This window comes from Peromyscus eremicus, chromosome 23 (genome assembly GCF_949786415.1).
Source record: "Peromyscus eremicus chromosome 23, PerEre_H2_v1, whole genome shotgun sequence".
NCBI classification, from domain to species: Eukaryota; Metazoa; Chordata; class Mammalia; order Rodentia; family Cricetidae; genus Peromyscus; species Peromyscus eremicus.
Window position 1 is genome coordinate 42,257,815 of NC_081438.1, and position 23,320 is coordinate 42,281,134.

General features: G+C 53.3%; 1 protein-coding gene across 2 annotated transcripts; it reads left to right on the forward strand.

Annotated features, from left to right (window-relative positions):
• Positions 1-709: 709 nt before the first annotated feature.
• Positions 710-22,511, forward strand: Camsap3 (calmodulin regulated spectrin associated protein family member 3). Of its 2 annotated transcripts, XM_059249237.1 has the most exons (18): positions 710-885; positions 10,342-10,595; positions 11,189-11,311; positions 11,394-11,489; positions 13,453-13,500; positions 13,771-13,909; positions 15,414-15,553; positions 15,650-15,743; positions 15,833-15,887; positions 16,017-16,090; positions 16,868-16,937; positions 17,044-18,517; positions 19,720-19,859; positions 19,960-20,276; positions 21,133-21,232; positions 21,579-21,691; positions 21,767-21,885; positions 21,979-22,511. In XM_059249237.1, exons 1-18 carry the CDS (start codon positions 738-740, stop codon positions 22,282-22,284), a joined length of 3,810 nt encoding a protein of 1,269 aa, XP_059105220.1. In that variant the 5' UTR covers positions 710-737; the 3' UTR covers positions 22,285-22,511. The 2 variants fall into 2 exon arrangements, with proteins under 2 accessions (XP_059105220.1, XP_059105221.1); XM_059249238.1 differs by lacking the exon at positions 13,453-13,500.
• The last annotated feature ends 809 nt before the right edge of the window (positions 22,512-23,320 follow it).

Consider the following 23,320-nt stretch of genomic DNA (forward strand, 5'->3'; position numbering starts at 1 on the left):
GGCTAAGCAGCATAAACGCACACAGGTGCTCACTCAGAGACCTGAATGTGGACACGAGCCTGCATGGACATCCAGGGTCCAGGGGTGAGCAAGATCTCTCTCTCTCTCTCTCTCTCTCTCTCTCTCTCTCTCTCTCTCTCTCTCTCTCTCTCTCTCTCTCTGTCTCTGTCTCTCTCTCTCTGTGTGTCTCTCTGTCTGTCTGTCTCTGTCTCTCTGTCTCTCTGTCTCGCTGTCTCTGTCTCTGTCTCTCTGTCTCTCTCTTTCTCTCTCTGTCTCTGTCTCTCTCTCTCTGTCTCTCTGTCTCGCTGTCTCTCTGTCTGTCTCTCTCTCTCTCACACACACACACACACACACACACACACTCACGCAGACACGCACATGCGTTCCTCTGCAGCCCTTCCCTCCTCCGCCATCACCGCAGCCCTTTGCAGCAGAACTACCCACAGAAGCGTTGGTGGTGCCCGTGGGGACCCGTGGGGACCTAGGGGACCCAAGAGGACCGAGTCCAACCCAGGGGGCGGGGCGCACCTGGGCTCCTCCCCGGGGCGGGGTCGACGCAGCGTCGCCAGCGCGATCGGCCGCACCTGGTTCAGCGGCGCCTCAGCAGCAGCGTTAGCAGCAGCCACAGCAGCAGCAGCCGCCGCGGCAGCGGGGACCGTGGTGGCGACGGCCCCGCAGCAGCGCAGCCCAGCCCATCTGAGCGCGCGGATCAGGGCGGCTGTAGCCCCGGCGTCGCCATGGTGGAAGCGGCGCCCGCGGGGTCCGGGCCACTGCGGAGGACTTTCCTGGTCCCCGAGATCAAGTCATTGGACCAGTACGATTTCTCTCGGGCCAAGGCGGCGGCGAGTCTGGCGTGGGTGCTGCGGGCCGCATTCGGGGGAGCAGGTAACCCGAGGGCCTTTGGGGAAGGGACAGGGGCGCCAGGCTGGGGCGCGGCAGGTGCGGGGGGCGGGGCGCCAAGCCGGGGCCGTGGGAACAATAGCATCGGGGCTGCCCAGGGTCCCCCGAGCTCTCGGTCTCTGCTAAGCTGGGCCTCCAAGCTTCCTGCTCGGCCTGGGCCCTTGGACTTTGCCCGCCCGGGTCGCTGGAACGCAGTGGGGGGTGGGGCCCGCCAAGCAGCTGTGCGCCGGGGGACCCTGGGATCAGAGCCCCCAGGTGAGCAGGGGCGGGGTCTGCAGACCAATTTTGGGTGTGTGGGGGAAGGGTCTCCTGCTACGGTCCTCTGCTTCCCGCCTCCACCCCCACTCCTCAGACCCCAGGGCCTCCCTGCATGGCCAACTCCCCTTTTACACACATTAAAAGCCTATAAGGATTCCCCCAACCCCACCCCAATCCCCACCGCACAACACATACCCTAGCTTGGACTCCCCGAGGAGCGTTTTAAGAGCTCAGATATACAGATCTACAGCTCTGTGCCTGGGACACACACCCTGCATTGGCTCTGTCTGCGTTGCGGGTGACCAGAGTGTGTCGGGGGACTCTGGGAACCCTCCCCCGCCCCCCCCCCTTCGTCTCGATGGCTCTTGCTACAGGATGGCAGCTGTGACTTATTGCCCCATTTTCCTGAGGATTCAGGCGGGCATAAATGGCTCATCCACCAGGTGTCCTGGGGTGGCAGCCCTGGCTGGCAGGCCTTCTCTTAATTGAAGCCGACCCTCTCTCTGCTCCTTCCTCATGCACACAGGCCTGAGGGATTAGGGCTATCCCTACTGGGGAGAGTGGGGGTGAGTTATCAGACCCGGGAAGGCTCTTCCGCGTCCTGGCTTTGGGCAGCTTCAGCCACCGCCGGCCGGAGCTGGGAGGCCAGGCTTCGTCTTGGGAAAAACAGGGGTTAATTAAGGTCTAGGCCTTCCTGGGAGCAGCAGCAACAGTGTGTGCGTGTGTGTGTGTGTGTGTGTGTGTGTGTGTGTGTGTGTGTGTGTGTGTGTGTGAGTGTGGTGGGAGATGCCCTGCCCTCCCACTGATCTTGGCACTAACTGGGTACAGCCCCTCCCCTGACTCTGTTGCCTTCCCAGACCGACCTGTTCTGGGTGTGGGTCTCCTGTGAGAGCTGTCCATCATTTGCTTCTGCCCAGCCCTGTCTTTCCCACTTTCTCTTAGTCTCTCTTTCTGCACTGTCCCCGGATGGCCAGCTAGCTCCGACACCTGCCCACCCGCTAGGAGTTTGCTAGAGAAAGAAAAGATTTGGGAGTTGGGACCTATGTCCAAGTCCCTCACATGCTGAAAGAATTCGATTAGAAAGACTGGCTCTGTAGGCTTTTTAATTAATTTTTTTTATTATGCGTGTATATTAGTGTGGGTGTGCACCACGGCATGTACATGGAGGTCAGCATCGGTGGAGTCAGTTTTCTCCTTCCACCTTTATGTGGGTTCTGGACCCCTGAGGTCGGCTGGCTTTGGGAGTAGGCACCTATACCCACTGAACAGTCTGGCTGGCCCAAGAGCACAACTGTGTTAAGTCATAATCAGGTTTGAGTCCCAGCCCCTCTGCAGTGTGGAAGAATAATTCAGATTCTTTGAACTTCTCTTTCTTTTTGTATAACAAAAAGGTGTTTGTCCGCTTCTGTGTCCGTGCTGCGAAAAGAAGTCGCTTCCGCGTGGCACGTGTGGTGGTTTTCCACCCAGTACTTTTTTTTCTTCTTCAAGACAGGGTTCCTCTGTGTAGCCCTGGCTGTCCTGGAACTCACTCTGTAGACCAAGCTGGCCTTGAACTCACAGAGATCCTCCTGCCTCTGCCTCCTGAGTGCTGGGATTAAAGGCGTGCGCCACCACAGCCTGTAGACCTCAGTACTTTTTAAAAATTTATATTTACTTATTTGTGTGTGTGGGGGGGCACATATGTGGAGGTCAGAGAACAACATGGGTCCTGGGCATCAAACTTAGATTGTCAGACTTGGTGGCAAGCACCTTTATCTGCTGAGCCATCCTGCTAGCCTAAGACCCCCGGTACTTTTGGGGCCAAGTTGCTGAGAGGTAAATTCATTGTACTATGTGGCACAGGACACAGTGGCTGCTGCCGGGACTGGAGAGAGTGGTGTTTTGGTAACGCCTTTCACTGTCCCTTAGCCAGAGCACAGTGCAGAAGTTACTGTATCATTTTACAGACGGGAAGGAAAGCCCCTTGAACGAGCCCCTTGAACGAGCCCCGCAAGTTCAGATTAACCATTCCTCTTCCTATTGATCCAGCCCCTTCCACTTCCACTGAACAGTGTAGCACTGCTCAGTGGCTACAGCTGCCCTGGGGATCAAATTCAAATTGTCATCTACCTGTCTCTCCCAAACAAGGGGGGGGGGGCTGGAGGAAATAATGAGGAACAGAACTAGGCTAGATCAATCCCTAAAAATATTCTATCTGTCTGTCTGTCTATCTATCTGTCTGTCTGTCTGTCTGTCTGTCTATCTATCTATCTATCTATCGTGCGCTTCTGGTGCGTGTGGAGTCAGAAGACGGCTTGGGGTGTTACCTGGTATAGGTGTCAGGGATTGAACTCAGTTTGTCAGGCTTGGTGGCAGGCACCTTTACCAGCCAAACCGTCTCTCTCTTCCTGGTGTTTTTTGTTTGTTTTGGTTTATTTTGGTTTGGTTTTTTTAATTATCAACACTTGGGTTGGAGCCTAGGGCCCACATGCTAGCAAGAGCTATGACCCAGCCCCTCACTGAGGAATTCTAGGGAGGCCCTGTACCACTGAGCCACACTTACAGCCCCTCGCTGGGGGATTCTAGGCCTGTGCTTTGCTGCTGAGCCACAGTCTCAGCCCTCTTTTTACTTTTTATTTTGAGACAGCCTCACTAAGTTGCCAAGGTTGACCCATACTCTCTCAGGCAGGCTTTGGGCTTCCTTTTCTGAAAAAAAAAAAAAAAAAAAAAAATATATATATATATATATATATATATATATATATATATATATATATATAAAATTGTGTGTGTGGACATGTGCACCACAGAAGGCATGTGGAAGTCAGAGGACAACTTTTGGAAGTTGGTTCTCTCTATCCATCTCTGTGTGGGTTCTGGGCATAGAACTCAGGTCACCAGGCTGGCAATGTTAAGCCATCTCACTGGGCCCCAACTTTGATCCCCCTGCCTCAGCCTCCTGATTTGCTGAGATAATAGGCTTATGCCATAAGGCCCTACAAACTTGGTATTCTTTACAAATGCCTTTCAAGAGGCAGGCCATTGCTGGGTGCTGAGGGTGTGGAAGAGATGCTGGGAGAGATCCAGGAGAATGGGGATGGGCACCAAGTTAGATCCTGGATACCTATAGTGGTAAGACCTGGTGTGGTCCAAGCAGCTAGGCCTGGAGGAGAAAATCTTCCAGAGAGAGAAGAGGGGCCTCTCCCCAGAGAAGCAGTCTTGAAGGCCACCAAGGGGCAGGGGCCTGTGTATGCAAAGAACTCAGGAGAGCTTGAAGCTCCTCCCAGTGGCTGGAGATCCTAGCAGGATGCAGAGTGCCCTCCAGAAGGGAGACCGCTCAGACCAAGATCTGAGGGCACTGGGGAGTCAGAGAAGGTGTCTGGGGACCAACAAGATCAGACCGGCAGTGAACTGGGGCCTGGGGAGGGGTAGTTCTGGTGTCCCCCAAGGCATGGGTGTGAGGAATGCAGGCTGGTGGGCTCTGAGGAGACAGACTTGGAGATAAGGAAGGGTTCTAAGTCAGTCTGAGAAATACCGAATGCCATTCCTTTAGGCCTTGAGAGTATGGGAGAGGTATGTGAGGGAAACTGGCTTCATTTGGGCTCCACCGTTTCCTGGCTGTATGATCCTGGACAAGTTAGCTCAGCTCTCTGAGTCCAGGTTTTCTTATCTGTACATGTATAGGTATTAGAATAAATGTCTTGGGCTAGGAGTGGAGCTCAGTCACATACACAAGACAAGACCTTATTTGCCAGGACAACAACAAAGTTTGCTTTAGGATTAAACACATAGAAGGTCATGGAATGGACAGTACTTGCTGTGTTATAGAAATGTTCTGCCCAGTAGGGTTGGGACTAGCCCCCATATGGTTATTGAGTACTTGAAATGTGGCTAGTATAATCCAGATGTGCAGGTAATATAAACACTGGAACAAAGTATGTTGCCACACACCTGTCACCCTAATACTAGGAAGACAGAAGCAGGAGATCATGGGTTCAAGGACCCTGTCTTAAAAAACAAAACAAATAAACAACAACAAAAAAACCCAGCCGGACATGGTGGTGCCCACCTTTAATCCTAGCACCCAGGAGTCAGAGGCAGACGTATCTCTGTGAGTTCTGGTCTACAGAGTGAGTTCCAGGATAGCCAGGGCTACACAGTGAAACCCTGTCTCAGAAAAACAAAAGAAAACGCCAATAACAGCAAAACAGAACCCAGAATGTGGGGCTGTGGCTCAGCTGATAGAGTGCTTTGCCTAGCACGAAGGAAACCTGGGTTCCATGCCCAATACCACATAAACTAGGCATGGTGGGGCACACCTGTCACCCTAGCACCTGGGAGGTAGAGGCAGGAAGATCACAAGTTCAAGGTCATCTTCAGCTGAGTTTGAGGCCAACCTAGGCTACAAAAGAAAAGACCCTATCAAAATGAAAATCAAATATCCTATTAATGTTTTGATACTCATTATGTATTGAAGTGGCTGTTAGGATGTGTATTGGGTTGAATAAACTGTCGCCAGATGAATGGTCTTTGTTTTGACTTTTAACTTTTTATTTTTAGTATTTTCTCACTATTTCATTTTTAAACTAAAATTTAGTGTGTGTGTGTGTGTGTGTGTGTGTGGCACATGCATGTAAGCATACATACCATGTACGTGTTGCAGGTTGGATTGATCTTTCCTTCCACCATGTGGGTACCAGAGATTAAACTCAAGTTGTTGGGTTCCGTGTCAAGGGTCTTTACCCTCTGAGCCATCTCACTGGTCCATTTTGTTTTGTTTTGTTCAGATAGTATTATACTCTATAGTTCTGGCTATCAAAGAGCTTACTGTGTAGCCCACATTGGCCTTGAACCTATCCTCCTGCCTCAGCCTTCCAAGTGTTGGGGTTACAGGCATGAGTTACCTCATCTGTCAATTTTGCCTTTTTGAAACAATTTTATTATATAGTCCAGGATGGCCTTGAACTTGTGACCCTGTTGCCTCTGCTTCCCAAGTGTGGCACCATGCCCTGCTGGCTGTCTCTACACTGGAGGAAGATGGGACAGTCATAAATTTTGCTAAACTTCACACATTCCTACCTTGTGTCCCCTCACCCCAAATGTCAGTCAAGTGGAAGGACACTGGTGTAGAATGAGTGCTTGATAATACATCTGAGATGAGGGCTGTGGATGTACCTTAGTTGATAGAATGCTTGCCTAGCATGCTCGGGGCTCTGAGTTCAACCCCTAGCAAGGCATAAACTAGTGGTGGCACTTGGATGACTGTACTCCTAGCACTGGTATGGTGGAGGCAGGAAGATTGGAAATTGGAGTTCGTCCTTGGCTATGTAGCAAATTTGTGACTACTTGAGACCCTGTCTCAAAATAAAATAAAGCAAAAGTCAGTGATAAGGGGTTCTAGGTCACTTTTCTTCCTCAGGGAAAGTCCTTACATTTTGCTCTTGGGAACAGGAAGTGCTCCTGGGGGGGGGGGGACTGGGGAGATGAGGAGGGTCAGGATTTGTGTGATGTCAGGAGATTGGCTGCAGCGTGGGGCAGGTAAAGGCGGGGTGGTGATTTGTCACTGGGATGTACACTTGGGGGTGGGGTGTGTGATGGCAGGGTGGAGGAACAGTAGGGCACATCCTGGTCTGCAGCAGGTGGCATTCAGATGGCCTCAGAGCCTACACAAGATGGGGTGGGGCTCGTTCCTCTGGAGTAAGATAGCAGGAGGAAGGGCCCTGGAAGGAGGTACTGGGCACAGAGCCTAGGTGCACTGTGGACCTGTGAGTGTGTTTGGCTGGCTGCTGTTGGCCTTGGGGAGGCTAGGAACAGAACGGAAGCTGGGTCTAGGATGGCAGCCAGGACAGGGAGGTTGAGGTAAGGCCAGTGATAGGACAGTAGGGCCAGGGAGAGGAGGAGTTGAGCCTTTAAATTCTTCATCTTTCTTTAAAAATTTAAAAATTACGTTTTTAAAAAAAATGTGTGGGCATGCACCTCTTGCGGCACAGATGTGGAAGCTAGAGAACAACTTTTGGAAGTGGATCCTCCCCTTCCATCACGTGCATCCTGGGCATCAACTCAGGTTTTGAGGCTGGACAACAAGTGCCTTTACCCGCTGGGCCATCTGGCCAACCTGAAATCCCTCATCTTTCAAGGAGCAAAGCTAAGGACTCTCCATAGGCGTACAGCCCTTCCTGGGAAGGTCACGTGTGGCTTTAGGGGGTGTGGAAGGAGATGTGGCAAGACCGGGTTTCTGTCAATGATGCCAGGTCTTTAGGTCAAGCGGTCTCTTGGGAGCCTGGCTCTGAAGAATGAACGGTCTGGTCTGATGTATCTTGTTCACATTGTTGATGTATCTTCTTCACTTGTTGTGAAATCCAAAAGGCTCCCAAACATGTTTCCCCCTCTGGTGCTGAGCCATACCCCCAGGCCCTCACTGGGGGTTCTAGGCAGGGGTTCTGCCCCTGAGCTACACACGCTCAGCCCCTCACTGGGGGATTCTAGGCGGGGCTCCACCCTGACCACGCCCCCGCCCCTCACTGGGGGATTCTAGGCGGGGCTCCACCCTGACCACGCCCCCAGCCCCTCACTCTTCTTCTCCTCCTCCTCCTCCTCCTCCTCCTCCTCCTCCTCCTCCTCCTCCTCCTCCTCTTCCTCCTCCTTTTCTTTTTCTTCTTCTCTTTGGTTTTTTTCGAGACAGGGTTTCCCTGTGTATTCTTGGTTGTCCTGGATTTGTACTGTAGACCAGGCTGGCCTTGAACTCATAGAGATCCACCTGCCTCTGCCTCCCAAGTGCTGGGATGCCTGGCTCTCTCACCCACTTCTTTCACACACATATACCGGCTGCGGTGATTAAAACAGGGATTGAGGCTGTCAGTCCCTGACCAAGTGATCTTAATTCGTCACCTCCTCTTTAACCTCACGAGTTCTTCCTGGTTTTCTCTTTTTAAAATAGACTTTGTACTTTGATAGTTTCATACACATATGTATACAGTGTATTTTTATCCCATCCATCGTCAGCTCCCCTCCCTGACTCCCCCTGTTTGATTGTTGTCGTTTTAAGACGGGGCCTCTCTTTATAGTCCAGGTTGGCCTGCAAGTTAATGTACCCATGTTGGCCTTGAGCTTGCAGAAGTTTTCCTGCCTCAGCCTCTTGAGTGCCGAGATTACAGGAGTGACCTCCCACACCTCACTGGTTTTCCTGCCTTGATTTTATTATAGATATATATAGTGTGTGGGGTGGGTGGGTGGGTATTGATGCTGTGGTGCGTGCATGGAGGTCAGAAGATAACATTGAGGAGTTCGTTCTCTCCACCTTTATGTGGGTTCTGGAGAGTGACCTTAGGGTTGCTACTTTATCTGCAAGCGTCTTTGCCCGCTTAGCCATCCCTTTGCCCTCTCTTGATTTTTTATTTATGTGTGTATGTGTGTGTGTGGGGGTGTCCATGCTATGGAGTATATATGAAGGTCAGAGGGCAACTTGTGGGAGTTGGTTCTCCTTCCACCATGTGGGTCTTGGGGATGGAACTTAGGTTGTCAGGCTTTGTGGCAATGTTGAGCTGTATTATTGACCACTTTTTTTTTTTAAGACAAGGTCTCACTGTAGCTCCGACTGGCCTTGATCTCTCAATCTGCTTGCCTCTCAAGTGCTGCAATTATAGACACGGGCTTTTGGTGGGCGTTTTGAGTCAGGGTGTCATAGCACAAACTGGCTTGTTACTGTTTCATAGCTTTTCTTTCTCAGTTTCCCAAGGCTAGGATTACAGCTGTGCACACTGGGCCTGCCTCTCTTCTGTACCCCTCAAGTATGGTTTTCCTGGCTGACTCAGTATTCCCCTAAGCCCCTGATCCTTATGTCCCCAAGGCCTGGCACACCCAGCTTTTACCTTTGCCTCTTGTCTCTCCTGTTTCTGCGCCCTCCCCACGGAGCCCTGCTCATCTTCTCTCTCCTCTTTTTCTTTAGTCCAAATTTAACCCCCTTTGTCTCCTCAAGGAACCTGCTCTCTGCCTGCCTTTGGCACGTACATCCTGGAGGCAGCCCTCACAAGCACCCCAGCCACCAAGATGACAGAGGGTACAGGGTCTGCGTAAGGCCTGGGTTTGAGTGTCAGCCCTGCCATTGGAGACTCAAGTAGCCTTAGCCGGTCACTCTCCTTCCCTGTGCATTCTCTGTAAAGTTAGTTGCCATCTGTAAAGTGGAGTTTCCAGGGCTGTGGATGGGGCTGGCTGGGTAGAGTGCTTAGGAGCATGTGGGAAGCCCTTCGCTCTGTCCCCAGCAGGGTATAAACTGGGCATGCTGGTGCATGCCTGTGATCGTAGGACTCAGGGAGTGAAGATGGGAAGGTCAGAAATTCAAGTCATTCTTAGCTACATGGCAGTTTTGAAGCTAGCTTGGGATACATGAGATTCAACCTCTAAAATCTAGACAAATAGGCACTGAAGAGATGGCTCAGTGGGTAGCGTGTCTTGCTGGGAAAGCATGAGGACCTGGGTTCAGATCCCTAGCATCCAGAGAAAAAAGGACTGGACAGGCTGTAACCTAAGCTCTGGAGAGGTGAAGACACATGGATCATGGAGGGCTCACTGGCCAGCTAGTTCAGCCGGAATGGCAAGGCCCAGGTTCAGTGAGACTCCCAGGTTGAGTGAGAGACTCTGTCTCGAAACACCAGTAGAGGTTGGAGATGTGCTCAGCTGTCCAGAGTTCTTGCTGCCGTCCTAGCTCATTTCCCGGCTTCGGTGTCTGGTGGCTCACAACTACCTGTAACTCTAGCTTCTGAGGGTCTGACTGGCACCACCCTCTTCTGTCCTCGGAGGGCACCTGTTCAGGGTGCTTGGCACATGTGCGCACATACACATTTTTAAAAATTTAGAGCCATACAGGAACATAATCAGTAGGGGCCTCTGGCTTCCACAGGCACACACACACACACACACACACACACACACACACACAGGGAGGGGAAAAAGGAGTACCGTGTGTCGTGGCTGCTTTCTAGATTTGAAGCCTTAAAATGAAATTAACACTCGGAATTCTCACTCCCTTCCCAGCTCAGGTGGCCTGGAGCACCCTGCAGTAACCCTGGCAAATGGCTTGTACCTGTGTGTCTGGCCCTGTACTCCTAGGCCAGACCCTCCCTTCCTTGGGATCATGTCTTTGTAGGGTAGGGAGGTGAGACGGTGGGCCGTGTGTTGATCCACCCTCCGTGTCCCTCCCCACTGCAGAGCACGTGCCCTCGGAGCTGTGGGAACCTTTCTACACAGACCAGTACGCACAGGAGCACGTGAAGCCCCCGGTGACGCGTCTGCTGCTCTCTGCGGAGCTCTACTGCCGGGCCTGGCACCAGGCACTGCCACAGCTTGAGCCACCCCCCAGCCCCTCTGCGCTGCTGGCCTTGCTGGCGAGGAGGGGCACGGTGCCCTCCCTGCCTGAGCACCCGGTGCGCGAGGCTGACCTGAGACACCAGCCAATTCTCATGGTAGGCTCTGCTCCTGGCCTGTGATGCCCTGCCTACCAGGCTTGCCTCCTCCCCTTAGCCACCCTAACATTCCTGAGTTCACCTTTTACCCATCTCCTTTCAAGCTCCACCCACTAATCCTGGTTTCTCCCACTAAATTTTTTCTTCTCTAGCCACACCCCCATGCTCAACCCATTATATAGCTCCTCCCACAAGCTTAGTTCCTTCTATCAAACCTATCTCTGTTTTCCAAGCCTAGCTTCTCTCATTGAGCTAAGGGCATCACACTCAGTTCTGACTTTTATGCATGGCTCCTCCCTCAAGTTCCTGTAGCCTTCCACTCTTCAATCTCCTCCAGCCAAGCCTGGTTCTGCCCCTGATTTCCATACATGGGCCACTCTATTGTAAATCGTGGTGTTTAGCTTCAAAGCCTAGCCTATTCTGTGTGCCTCTCTCTAGCCCTCAAGGTCCTACTTGCCAATCCCTAACCCCATCACCAATCCCTGGCCCAGCTCCTCCTACTTTCAAGTTTTTCCTCTTCTTTGGAACTAGAGGTGGAGAAGTAGCTCCCCGCCCCGCCTTCTGGTCTCATCTTCCAGCCTTTGCCCCCACAGGGTGCCCACCTGGCTGTCATTGATGCCCTCATGGTTGCCTTCTCCTTTGAGTGGACAAAGACACTGCCCGGTCCCTTGGCTCTGAGCAGCTTGGAGCACAAACTCCTTTTCTGGGTAGACACAGTAAGTAGGGTCAGGCCAGGCCATGAGTGGAGACAATGGCGTTGGCCAAGGGATCAGGCACTGACTTCTCTCTTATCCCTAGACCGTTCGGCGGCTGCAGGAAAAGACAGAGCAAGAAGCAGCCCAGCGTGCATCTCCTGCAGCTCCTTTGGATGGGGCTGCTCCTGCCCAGCCCTCGGTGAGGCTAGGGCAATGGATGGAAGGATGGATGGATGGATGGATGGATGGATGGATGGATGGATAAATGGGTGGGTGGATGGATGGATGGATGGATAAATGTGTGGATGGATGGATGGATGGGTGGATGGGTGGATGGATGGATGGATAAATGGGTGGATAGATAGATAGGTGGATGGATGGGTGGATGGATGGATAGGTGTATGGGTGGATCGGTGGGTGGGTGGATGGATGGATGGATGGGTGGGTGAATGGATGGATGAGTGGATAGAGGATGGGTGGGTGGGTGGGTGGGTGGGTGGGTGAATGGATGGATGGATGGATAGGTGGATGGATGGGTGGATGGGTGGATGGATGGATAAATAGGTGGATGGATGGATGGGTAGGTGTATGTATGGATGGGTGGGTGGATGGATGGATGGGTGGGTGGGTGGGTGAATGGATGGATGGGTGAATAGATGGATAGGTGGATGGATGGGTGGATGGATGGATAAATAGGTGGATGGATGGATAGGTGTATGGGTGGATGGATGGATGGATGGGAGGATAGATGGGTGGATGGGTGGATGGATAGGTGTATGGATGGGTGGGTGGATGGATGGATGGATGGATGGATGGGTGGATGGAGGATGGAGGATGGATGAGTGGATGGGTGGATGGAGGATGGATGAATGGGTGGATGGATGGATGATTGTGAGTCTAGGTGGGAAGGGATGGGCTGCACCTCCTGGCCGTTGCTGAGGTTGGGGGTGGGCCTGGAGGTGACTCTCTTTTCCTCTCTCTCTCTGCACCTCTTTTTGCACCGGCCCCTGCTGTCCCCTTCTCTGTCCCTCTGGCAATAGTGCCCCACACGCTGGTACTGGAAGCTGGTTCCTGTAAGTGGGGCTGTCTGTCTTGTCTGCCTGTTCTGCTTGTTTCTGTCTTGTCTGTGTCTGTTTCTGCCTGATGGCCTGCATCCTACCCCACCCCCAGCTGTGAGCAATGGAGGTAGCACCCTGGCCCTGGGGATTGGAAGAACTTTTTGGAACCCAAGATGTGGGGAATCTCTGTCATTAGCAAAGATAGAGGTGGGCATGCTTTTGCATATCTGTAACCCAGCTTCTAGGAAACTGAGGCAGGAGTATTGCAAATTTCAGACTAGCCTAGGGTGTATTTGGAGAACCTATCTTTAAAGAAACACAAGCAGACAGAGGGTTGAAGCTGGAGAGGTGCCTGTAACTCCAGCTCCAGGGGATCCAACACCTTCTTCTGGCTTCCATGTGCACCACATGCACATACCCATACACAGACACATATATATGCACATACAATAAAAATAAATCTAAAACAAAACAAAACAAAAACCCGAAGTGGACAAGCTTTTCATTAACTAAGAAGGCAGGACCTTCTGCGCCTGTCCTTAGCTTGAGGAGCAGGGGTCCTTCGCCTACCAGATATATAGATACTGACCATAAATTGCAGATACATGGAGGGAATCTTTCTAGCCAAGAAGATCTTCAACTTTCCTAAGGGGTAGGGGCCTGAGGTTTAGAAGATTTTAAGTTCTCTCTCTCTCCCACTAATTAGCCATGTGATCTTGCACAATGGTCTAAATCTCCCTTTGCTTCATATAATTTATTCCTGCAGTATATAAATAAAGGGAAAGTGGAGGCTGAATAGGGGTCCCCGCCTTTGCTCACTGCTTCTCCCCACCCTGGGGTCTGGGTTGGGGGGTTGATTATTTCTTCTGCCTACCTGCTTCCTCTGCATCTTCTTCCTAAGCCGGGGCCTGGGCTTGTCATGGGAGGCTGCTTTTGTGGGGTTCCTCAGGGCTGGGAGGAGCTGGGGTCCCCGAAGCTGGCCAGAGTATGATTAGGGAACTAGATGGCCAAGGCTCAGGACAGAGGTCAGCACTCCTCCTTTCCCCGGAGGAGGCTTTGGGGGTCCAGCAGGCCTTGCTGACGGCCGCTCCTTCCCCCCCCCAGCACGCAATTGCCTTCTGTTTGAAGGAGTCGGGGAACAAACCCCCTATGGTAATGTATGCCCCTTCCCTGGGGTCTCAGGAGGCCCTGTCCCTAGCCCCTGCTGCTGGCCTGGCTGCTCGCAGACAAGTCTTCTGCCTCTTGCTGCTCTCCCTTCCCTTGCTCCAGGCTGGCCCCCTCCCCTCCCATTCTGGCTCTGGGGATCCCGAGCTTCCCACCCCTTCATGGCAGAAATCCCGGTCTTCCCTATTCCAGCCTGCATGCTTGCCAACCTGAGGAGGGCCAGCCTGACTGCTAACCTCACTCTGCTCCTGTCCACAGATTCGATACCGCAAGGACCGTGCCATCGCCCGACGGGCCCCCTGCTTTCCAAATGTGACTACCCTTCAGGACCTGGCCAGTGGGGCAGCACTGGCTGCCACCATCCACTGCTACTGTCCCCAGCTATTACGGCTTGAGGGTGAGTAGTGGATAAGTCAGCCCTGATCTGGGAAGGCATCTCGGTCTGCAGGACCGGTGTGATTCAGTATTGAGCCAAGGTCTCACACAGCCTAGGCTAGCCTTGACCTCACTTTGAACTTCTCATCTTCCTACCTTCACCTCCTGAGTGCTGGGATGACAGGTGTTCACCAGCATGTCTGGTTCATGCAGTGCTGGGAATAGAATTCAGTACTTGATGCACGCTCAGCGAGCACACTCCCCAGCCTCTGAAGTCTGCTTCTAGAACCAGAACATTGAGGCTTGCATCTCTCTTTTCCCTTAGTTAGCTCTGTGACCCCGTACAAGAGGCTAAGCTTCTCTGTACTTTCAAGTGTTCATGCTTGTGGAAGGTCATGTTCCAGACCCCACTTTAGGTGCCCTGAAACAGAGGCATACTCCTGACTTCTGGACATTCTGATTGAGGAAAAGAGATAATAAATTCATCTGGAAGTATCTTTTGGTTCAAATGAGGTGCCCAAAGGGCAGTGGTTAGCTAAGAAAAAGAGACTTGTTTTGAGACAGAGGTCTCTCTGTAACCCAAGCTGGCCTCAAGCTTCCTATCTTCCTGCCTGAGGCCTCCCATGTGCTGGGATTACAGGTATGTGCTTCTATATCTCCCTAGCAAAAAGTGTTTTGTTTTGTTTTTATTGAAACAAGAGTCCCATATAGCCCAGGCTGGCCTCAAACTCACTGTATACCCAGGATAGCCCTGAACTCCTGATACTCCTGCCTCCACCTTCCAAGTATTGGGATTACAGACATGTATCCCCCAGGCCAAATTTATGGGACGCTTGGGGGTGCAAGCCAGGCTTTGCATATTATCTACAAGCATTCTTCTCAGCCCTTAAAAAGCTGGTTTTTTAAAGATTTTTCTTAGCTTTAAATTATATGTATATGTGTGTGGGTCTGTGCACATGTGAATGCAGGTAGCCCCGGAGTCTAGAAAAGGGTGTTGGATCTCCTGTAGCTAGACCCTTCTGATGTGGTGTTGGGAACTGAAGTCAGGTCCTCTGCTCTTAACTGCCAGGCCTTCTCACCAGAAAACGTGTTTTGAGAAGGATAGGAGATGGTTCAGTTGATAAGCTGGGTTTGCATTCTCAGCACCCATGGAAGTGTCTCTGTATAGCAGTGAGTACCTATAGTCCAGTGCCAGGAAGGTGGAGACAGGAGGATTCTGGGGACGCACTGGCCAGCTAGTCCAATCAGCAAGCTCCAGTTTCCGTGAGAGATTCTTAGAATCCTAAGGTAGAGAGCACATGAAAGGAAGGCACCCACTGTCAACCTCTAGCCTGCAGACTTGTGCACACACGTGCGCATGCACACAGAGGACAAGAACAGAAGAGCTCTTGAGTTGAGTCGTAGGGGGCCAACACTTTATAGTGTGCACTTTGCAGAAGGTATAAGACCTGACTGGTAGGAGAGCTTCCCTGGGACTCCATCTTCCTTTCCATTGAGTTGGAGACCCAGACATACTGTCCCCACAGAGGTGTGCCTCAAGGACCCCATGTCTGTGGCAGACAGCCTGTACAACCTCCAGCTGGTGCAAGACTTCTGTGCCTCCCATCTTCCTCGAGGCTGCCCCCTGTCCCTCGAGGACTTGTTGTATGTCCCACCACCCCTCAAGGTAAGGTCATCTTGGGAGTGTGGGGGTGAGACTCCGGGCCTGAGGTCCACGTCCAGGCCTGTTCCACCAGCCGGCTGACCTCCTTCTGGCCTGCAGGTCAATCTGGTGGTGCTGTTGGCTGAGATGTATATGTGCTTTGAAGTTCTGAAGCCTGATTTTGTGCAGGCCAAAGACTTACCTGATGGACATGGTGAGCCCTGGGGTCCTGGGCTTGCCTTGGGGTCTGGAAGAGGGCAGAGGAGCCTTGCCCTGCTTGATCTCTCTTTGTCCATCCAGTAGCTATCTCCCCGCGGGGTACTGAGACTTTGCCATCTCAGAACAACAGCGGTAGCAGGTATGGGTCCTCCTTGGGGTGGATGGAGGTCCTCTTTCATGGGGGTTCTCCCTGCCTACCTGGATGCTAGGGCAAGACTGGGGATACCCGCGAGAGGTGACTGAAGGTTAATGTGTATCTGTTTGGCAGTTCTCCTGTGTTCAACTTCCGTCACCCGCTACTGTCACCTGGTGGCCCCCAGTCCCCGCTCCGAGGATCCACAGGTGAAGAGAGAATATGGCTTCTGTTACCAGGAAACTTCAACCCCAAGAATCCCCCAGCTGACTTCATGTTGAGTCCTCCAATGGCCCTCGCTGGGGCTTTCTGGCTTCCTTTTTGGGTAGCTTCAAGGCACCTTGCATCAGCTGGTGTGGTGGCTCACACCTTTAATCCTAACACTGAGGAGGTAGATATAGGGAAATCTTGAGTTGGCAGCCAGCCTGGCCTACACAGAGTGTTCCAGTCCAGCCAGGATTACATAGTGAGACCCCAGCTCAACAAAACAGAGAAGACGCCTTGCATGCCACCAACTAGCTCCAGCTGTTAAGATCTGGTTGTTTCATTTTAATTTTTAAATTGTGTTTATTATTTGTGTATGTGTGGGGGTGAACATGTGCCTCAATGTGTAGAGGTCCAGAGAGGACAACTTGCAGAAATTGTTTCTCTCTCGTCACCGTGTAGGTCCCCAATATTGAACTCAGTTCATCAGTCTTGGAGGCGAGTGCCCTTATCTGCTGAGCCATCTCATTGGTCCAAAAGAAACTGCTGTGTTTTGCAGTACTAGAGATTGAATCCAGGGCCTCACACACGCTAGGCAACTAGTACATCATTGAGCCATCCCAGAAGTTCCAGCCAGTCATTTTTGGAAACCTAGCACAACCGGACATAGAATGACCCATCAGTGACTCACTTGGTGATATTGCAGAGGTTGCCCAGACACTAGCCAACCCCCACATCAGCGACCTTCCCCTCCACCCTGACCGTTCACTGTCCCTCCCCAGGCTCCCTGAAGTCATCTCCGTCCATGTCTCACATGGAAGCTCTTGGCAAGGCCTGGAACCGCCAGCTTAGGTGAGTGTACCTTAAGGGGCCCTGTGGCCTTGGAGGAGGGATTGGGCTAATCAGGGGAGGGGCAGAGGCCTGTCCCAGGGGCTGACCCCTCCCTCTGGCCGCCCAGCCGTCCGCTCTCCCAGGCTGTGTCGTTCAGCACTCCCTTTGGCCTGGACAGCGATGTGGACGTGGTCATGGGAGATCCTGTCCTGCTCCGCTCCGTCAGTTCAGACAGTCTGGGTCCCCCTCGTCCTGTGTCGTCATCGTCCCGGAACCCTGCTCAGCCAACCCCGGAATCTGGAGACCTCCCCACAATTGAAGAGGCCCTGCAGATCATCCACAGTGCTGAGCCCCGGCTGCTCCCTGATGGGGCTGCCGATGGCAGCTTCTACCTCCACTCTCCTGAGGGTCTCTCCAAACCACCGCTGGCCTCTCCCTACCCTCCTGAAGGACCCTCAAAGCCACTGTCTGATGGGCTCAACAAAGCACCCATCTATATATCCCACCCTGAGACCCCTTCAAAGCCATCTCCCTGCCCAGCAGGGGAGGTATTGAAACCACCGCCCCCATCTGAGGGGTCCCCAAAAGCTGTGGCTTCATCCCCAGCGGCCAACAACTCAGAAGTAAAGATGACCAGTTTTGCTGAACGCAAGAAACAGCTGGTGAAGGCTGAGGCTGAATCGGGAATGGGGTCTCCAACATCCACTCCTGCCGCACCTGAGGCCTTGAGCTCAGAGATGAGCGAGCTGGGAGCCCGGCTGGAGGAGAAGCGCCGAGCCATAGAGGCTCAGAAGCGACGCATTGAGGCCATCTTTGCCAAGCATAGGCAGAGACTGGGCAAGAGTGCTTTCCTGCAGGTGCAGCCTCGGGAGGCTGCAGGGGAGGCTGAGGAGGAGGCTGAGCTGGGCTCAGTTCCTGGTGGGGAACGACCAGCAGGTGAGGGCCAGGGTGAGCCATCCTCACGGCCTAAGTCAGTCACCTTCTCTCCAGATCTGGGCCCAGTGCCCCCAGAGGGACTGGGGGATTATAATCGAGCGGTCAGTAAGCTGAGTGCCGCTTTGAGCTCTCTGCAACGGGACATGCAGAGGCTCACAGACCAGCAACAGCGGCTTCTGGCCCCTCCAGAGGCCCCTGGACCTGCCCCACCACCTGCAGCCTGGGTCATCCCGGGACCCACCGCTGGGCCTAAAGCGGCATCCCCTAGCCCAGCCCGTCGTGCCCCAGCTGCCAGGCGCAGCCCAGGGCCAGGCCCCAACCCAACACCCCGTAGTCCAAAACATGCAAGGCCGGCAGAGCTGAAGCTTGCACCCCTAACAAGGGTGCTCACACCACCCCATGATGTAGACAGCCTCCCTCACCTACGCAAGTTCTCGCCCAGCCAGGTGCCTGTACAGACTCGCTCTTCTATCCTCCTGTCGGAGGGGACACCTCCTGAGGAGCCCACCACCAAGCCTGCCCTCATTGAGATCCCCCTAGCCAGCCTGGGAGAGCCTACTGCTGATGAGGAGGGAGATGGGAGCCCCCCTGGGGCTGAGGATTCCTTAGAGGAAGAGGCATCTTCTGAGGGAGAGCCCCGGTCTGGGCTTGGATTCTTTTATAAGGTGAGTCACCTGGGCAGGTGAGAAAAGGAAAAGGTGAACTAATAGGTGGATGTATGAATGGATGGAAGTGGAGATGTCCTAAGGGGCTGGTAAGGGGGGTGGGAGGTAGTGGATAGGTGTTGGATGGGAGTGGGGGTCTTAGAGAGCTAATAAGCTAATAAGGGGGAGAGGAGATAGTGGATAGGTGTTTGGGGATAGAGCTTTGGTAGGTCGATGGGTGGGTGGGTGTCTAGATGGATAGATAAGTTGGGTAGGTGAGTGAGTGGTAGGTAGATAAATAGGTTGGCTAGGAAGATGGGTAGGTAGGTTGATAGGCTGGATGAGTGATGGATGGGTAGATAAGTTAGAGGGAAGGTGGATGGATAGGTAGGTGTATAGGTTGGTCAAATAGATGGAAGATGGATCGATATGTGGGTAGGTGGGTGAGCAGACAGAGGGAAGGTTGATTGGTAGACAAATAGTTGCTGGGCAGATGGATGGGGTGAGTGAGTGTGAGACAGATGGACCGGTGTGGGTGGCTGGACAAACAGGGCTAGGGTGATCCTAGAGCTCCTCTTTCCTGACCTGTCCTCTATCTTCATGCCACCTGCAGCCTAGGCCACAGTGATGTTGTAACTGAACAATGCATACTCAGTTCCTGCTGGTCTAAACCCGTTCTTTTTGTTTTCCTGAGCAGTTAGGGATTTTGACTGCCCCCCTTTTCCCTGAGGACAAGAGTCCTGCCCACTGCTTTGGGCTCTGCTCCCTTCTGACCTTAACTATCATTCTCCCCAGATCCGTGTTCCGGACATACTGGTTTGTTCTGGCCTCAAGGGCTTTGAACTTTCTCTTCCATCTGTCTGGAAGGTTCCCCTCACTTCTTCCCAGTTAAGTCAGTCCCTTTCATTATCCCTCAGGGGTCCTTCTGGGAAGCCTCGCTTGGTGCCCCAGAGCAGGGTAGACTGTAGTTCAGCCTGGCAGCACTCCAGGCATAGTCATAGCATTAAAGGTCTACCTATCGCTTGATGGTCTACCCTTTTGGTCAAATGCTTTAAGTGTGCAGCTCCCTGGTCTGTAGGGCTGTGCATAAAGTAGGCACCAACTACATACTCTGAGGACTTTTAGAACGGTCAGGTGAGCCACAGGCTGGGTCAGTGGAAAAAAGTCAGACTCCAGCTTTAGCAGGGAGGGGTGGTCAGCTGGACTCTAATGTCATCCTCCAGGACGAAGACAAGCCTGAGGATGAGATGGCTCAAAAGCGAGCCAGCTTGCTTGAGCGGCAGCAGAGGCGGGCAGAGGAGGCCCGGCGGCGCAAACAGTGGCAGGAGGCTGAGAAGGAACAGAAGCGGGAGGAGGCGGCGAGGTGAGCCTGTAGCTGGAATGAGGGGACAATGGTCTTTGATGTTGCTGCCTCGGTGCCCCCATATTCTACTCTGCTTGGTCCCCTTCTGTTCAATCTGCAGGCTGGCGCAGGAGGAGGGCCTAGGCCTGGCCTCTGCAGCCCCCATAGCCTCTGCTGCTCCAGTTGCCACCCTGGCTCCTGCTGCGAGAGCTGTGGCCCCAGCTGAGGAGGAGGTGGGGCCCCGGCGAGGGGACTTCACGAGGCTTGAGTATGAGCGCCGGGCACAACTGAAGCTGATGGATGACCTTGATAAGGTGCTACGGCCCCGGGCCTCAGGGACCGGGGGACCAGGGCGGGGCGGGCGCAGGGCCACCCGGCCACGCTCTGGTTGCTGTGATGACTCGGCCCTGGCACGAAGCCCAGCCCGCGGCCTGCTGGGTGAGGACCCTGTGGGAAGGGCCTACTTTGTGGCTGGGAGAGGCTCCATGGTTGTGGAGCAAAGGGAGCATCTGCAGAGGTGTAGTGAGGGGACAGATGTGTGGGGTGAGCAGGACTTCCAGTGAGGTGGGGGGGGGGCTCCCTCCTTGGCTGAATTAGTGAGGAACTCCCTTCTCTGTAGGCATGTGGATGGGAGTGTGAAGTGTAGGGCTAGAGTGTTTGCAGTCTGGACTGTATAATGCCGAGTTCAATCCCTAGCACTAGAAAAAAATTTCCTTGCCATATTAAGCCCGTCGTGGTGGCACCTGCCTGTCATTGCAACACTCTGGAGGCTGAAGCAGGATTTTGATGTTGATCCCAATCTGGGGTACTGAGCAGGTTTCAGGCCAGTTCAGGCTACACATTGAGATCCTGCCTCAACACCCGCGCGCGCGCACGCACGCACGCACACACACACACACACACACACACACACACACGCACACAGAGGGAAAAGTTCAGAGGAGTGGTAGTGACCCAGTTGGTAGGGTGCTTGCCTAGCATACAGGAAGCTCTGGGTTCCGTCCCCAACATAAACCAGGTGTGGAGGTATAGGCCTATAATCCCAGCACCCAGGAAGTACAGACAGGGGAATCGGGAATTCAAGGTCATTCTCAGCAAACAGAGTTTAAAGCCAGCCTGGGCTACAGAGGACCCTGTCTTTAAAAAAAAAAAAAAGCCAATGAAGCAAACACAAAAAATGGAGTCAGGATACAAAAGGCCAAAAGGGTCTGGGGAAGGGCAGATCCTGGGCCCTTGGACATTAATGGAGGTAAAGGGGCCTTAGGTAGGGCTGACTGGTCCTGTCTCTTCCTAGGCTCACGGCTCAGCAAGGTCTATTCCCAGTCCACACTGTCCCTGTCTACTGTGGCCAATGAGGCTCCCAATAACCTTGGTGTGAAGAGGCCCACATCTCGGTGAGTCTGAGCAGACCGGGACTCAGAGCCTATCATCATATAGACATCTCTGGAATCTAGGGTGGAATATGGATAGATTATATAGATGGAAGGAAGCACATGTATATACAGATAGGATTTGGGGAACCTAACAGAGAGGTCTGGAAAACATGCCCCCATGTAAGGTAGGTGCATCAGAGAGGCTGAGTATATGGGAGGGTGTTGCATGCATGGACTTGTGGGAGTATGCAACATACATGTACCCCTCCTCTGCGGTGTGCTGTGTTGCCTCTTCCCTCATCTCACTGTACACTGGGGGGGCTTCCCACACTACGGACCCCACTTCCATCCCTCCCCTCCCCTGTAGGGCCCCTTCTCCATCAGGCCTCATGTCTCCAAGCCGCCTGCCTGGCAGTCGAGAGCGGGACTGGGAGAATGGGAGCAATGCGTCCTCCCCAGCATCAGTGCCTGAGTACACAGGTAAGTGCGGCTTTGGATCATGTGAGAAGCCACAGGCTCTCCCTGCCCCATCCCTGCTGACTGACTGCCATCTAGGTCCCCGGCTGTACAAAGAACCCAGCGCCAAGTCTAACAAGTTTATCATCCACAATGCCTTGTCACACTGCTGCCTGGCAGGCAAGGTGAACGAGCCCCAGAAGAACCGAATTCTGGAGGTGAGCCCTGCACCTGCCTGGGTGTGTAGGGCTGGCGGGTGGGTCAGTGGTCCAGCCTGACCATCTGACTGGCTTCTTAACACCATCCCTCAGGAAATCGAGAAAAGCAAGGCCAACCACTTCCTGATTCTCTTCCGGGACTCAAGCTGCCAGTTTCGGGCACTCTACACTCTTTCTGGGGAGACAGAGGAGCTGTCGAGGCTGGCAGGCTACGGGCCTCGTACTGTCACTCCAGCCATGGTCGAAGGCATCTATAAGTACAACTCAGACCGCAAACGCTTCACCCAGATCCCTGCCAAGACCATGTCTATGAGTGTGGATGCCTTCACTATCCAGGGACACCTTTGGCAAAGCAAGAAGCCCACCACACCCAAGAAGGGTGGTGGCACCCCCAAATAGTGCCACTTTGGGCGATGCACAGGCTGGGTCTGTTGTGTTTGGGCCACCGCACTCTTGGAGGACAATGCATTATTTCTGGATCCTGTCTGGTCATGCTGTGGGGGGCTGAGCTGGGAGCTTCAGGGACTCAGGGCTCAGTTCAGTCCCCTTGTCTGTCCTCCACTTTCTTGAATAAAATAATTGAAAAGAGAAGCTGAGACTTGTGTCTCCTCCCCGAGCTGGACCGAGTTTGTGTCTCGTATTCTCTCAGCAGCTCCAGCCTGTCTCCATTGTTTTCTTGCTGGCCCTGCGGTAGCCTCTGCCAAGGTCTGTGGTGACCTTCCTGTTGACACTCCCTCCCCTGGGATGTTCTCGGCCACCTCTGAACCGATCTGGCAGGAGGTTCCAGACCAGCCAGCCTCTCCTGGGCCTTCCCTGCCCCCACCTGCTAATTTTCCTCCTCCATGTGGCTGTTATTCATCTTTCCTGGCATTTGGTGTGCAGCCAGCTTCTAACTCGATCTCCGTTTCCTCTTGCCAACCTGCCTTCATTTCTGGGCTCAGTTACAGTCTCTGAGCTTGGGATTCTGTGTTCCTTCCTCAGAGTCCTATACCCAAGGATCCAGTTGCCACTGCAGGTGCAGGGCTCAGGTGTAAGGCTCACTACAGCCTGGCTTCCCAGACCCTGCCAAATCATACAGCTCACCTCCTAAACCACCCCTCTGACTATCCCATGAGCCAAGCCAACAGCTGTCTCCAACTGCCCCCTGTTCACATGGCAGCCTGCGTGACCTGCTCAAAACACAAATCTGATTATGTCTCCTGATGCCAAAAGCCCCTTAATGGTTTAGAGGCCACTAATGGCTTCCTAGAACTTAAGCAGTAGGCCTCCACCCTCCACCAGGATGTGGCCTGTGCACAAGGCTGGTCCTGGCCTCGAGCCAGTGATTCAAGTGCCTTACTAGGTTTCCAGGGCCTGCTGACTACATGGGGCTCGCTCATGGGTCTGTGAAGTCACAGCTGTGACACCCACACAAGTGCGGCCGGCTGCCCCTCAG

Bases quoted from the DNA above. Each gene is read 5' to 3' on its own strand.
- Camsap3 (XM_059249237.1), top strand. From the start codon at position 738: ATGGTGGAAGCGGCGCCCGCGGGGTCCGGGCCACTGCGGAGGACTTTC. The intron at 10,596-11,188 runs GTAGGCTCTGCT...TTGCCCCCACAG, and splicing joins GACACCAGCCAATTCTCATG to GGTGCCCACCTGGCTGTCAT. The intron at 11,490-13,452 runs GTGAGGCTAGGG...TCCCCCCCCCAG, and splicing joins CTGCTCCTGCCCAGCCCTCG to CACGCAATTGCCTTCTGTTT.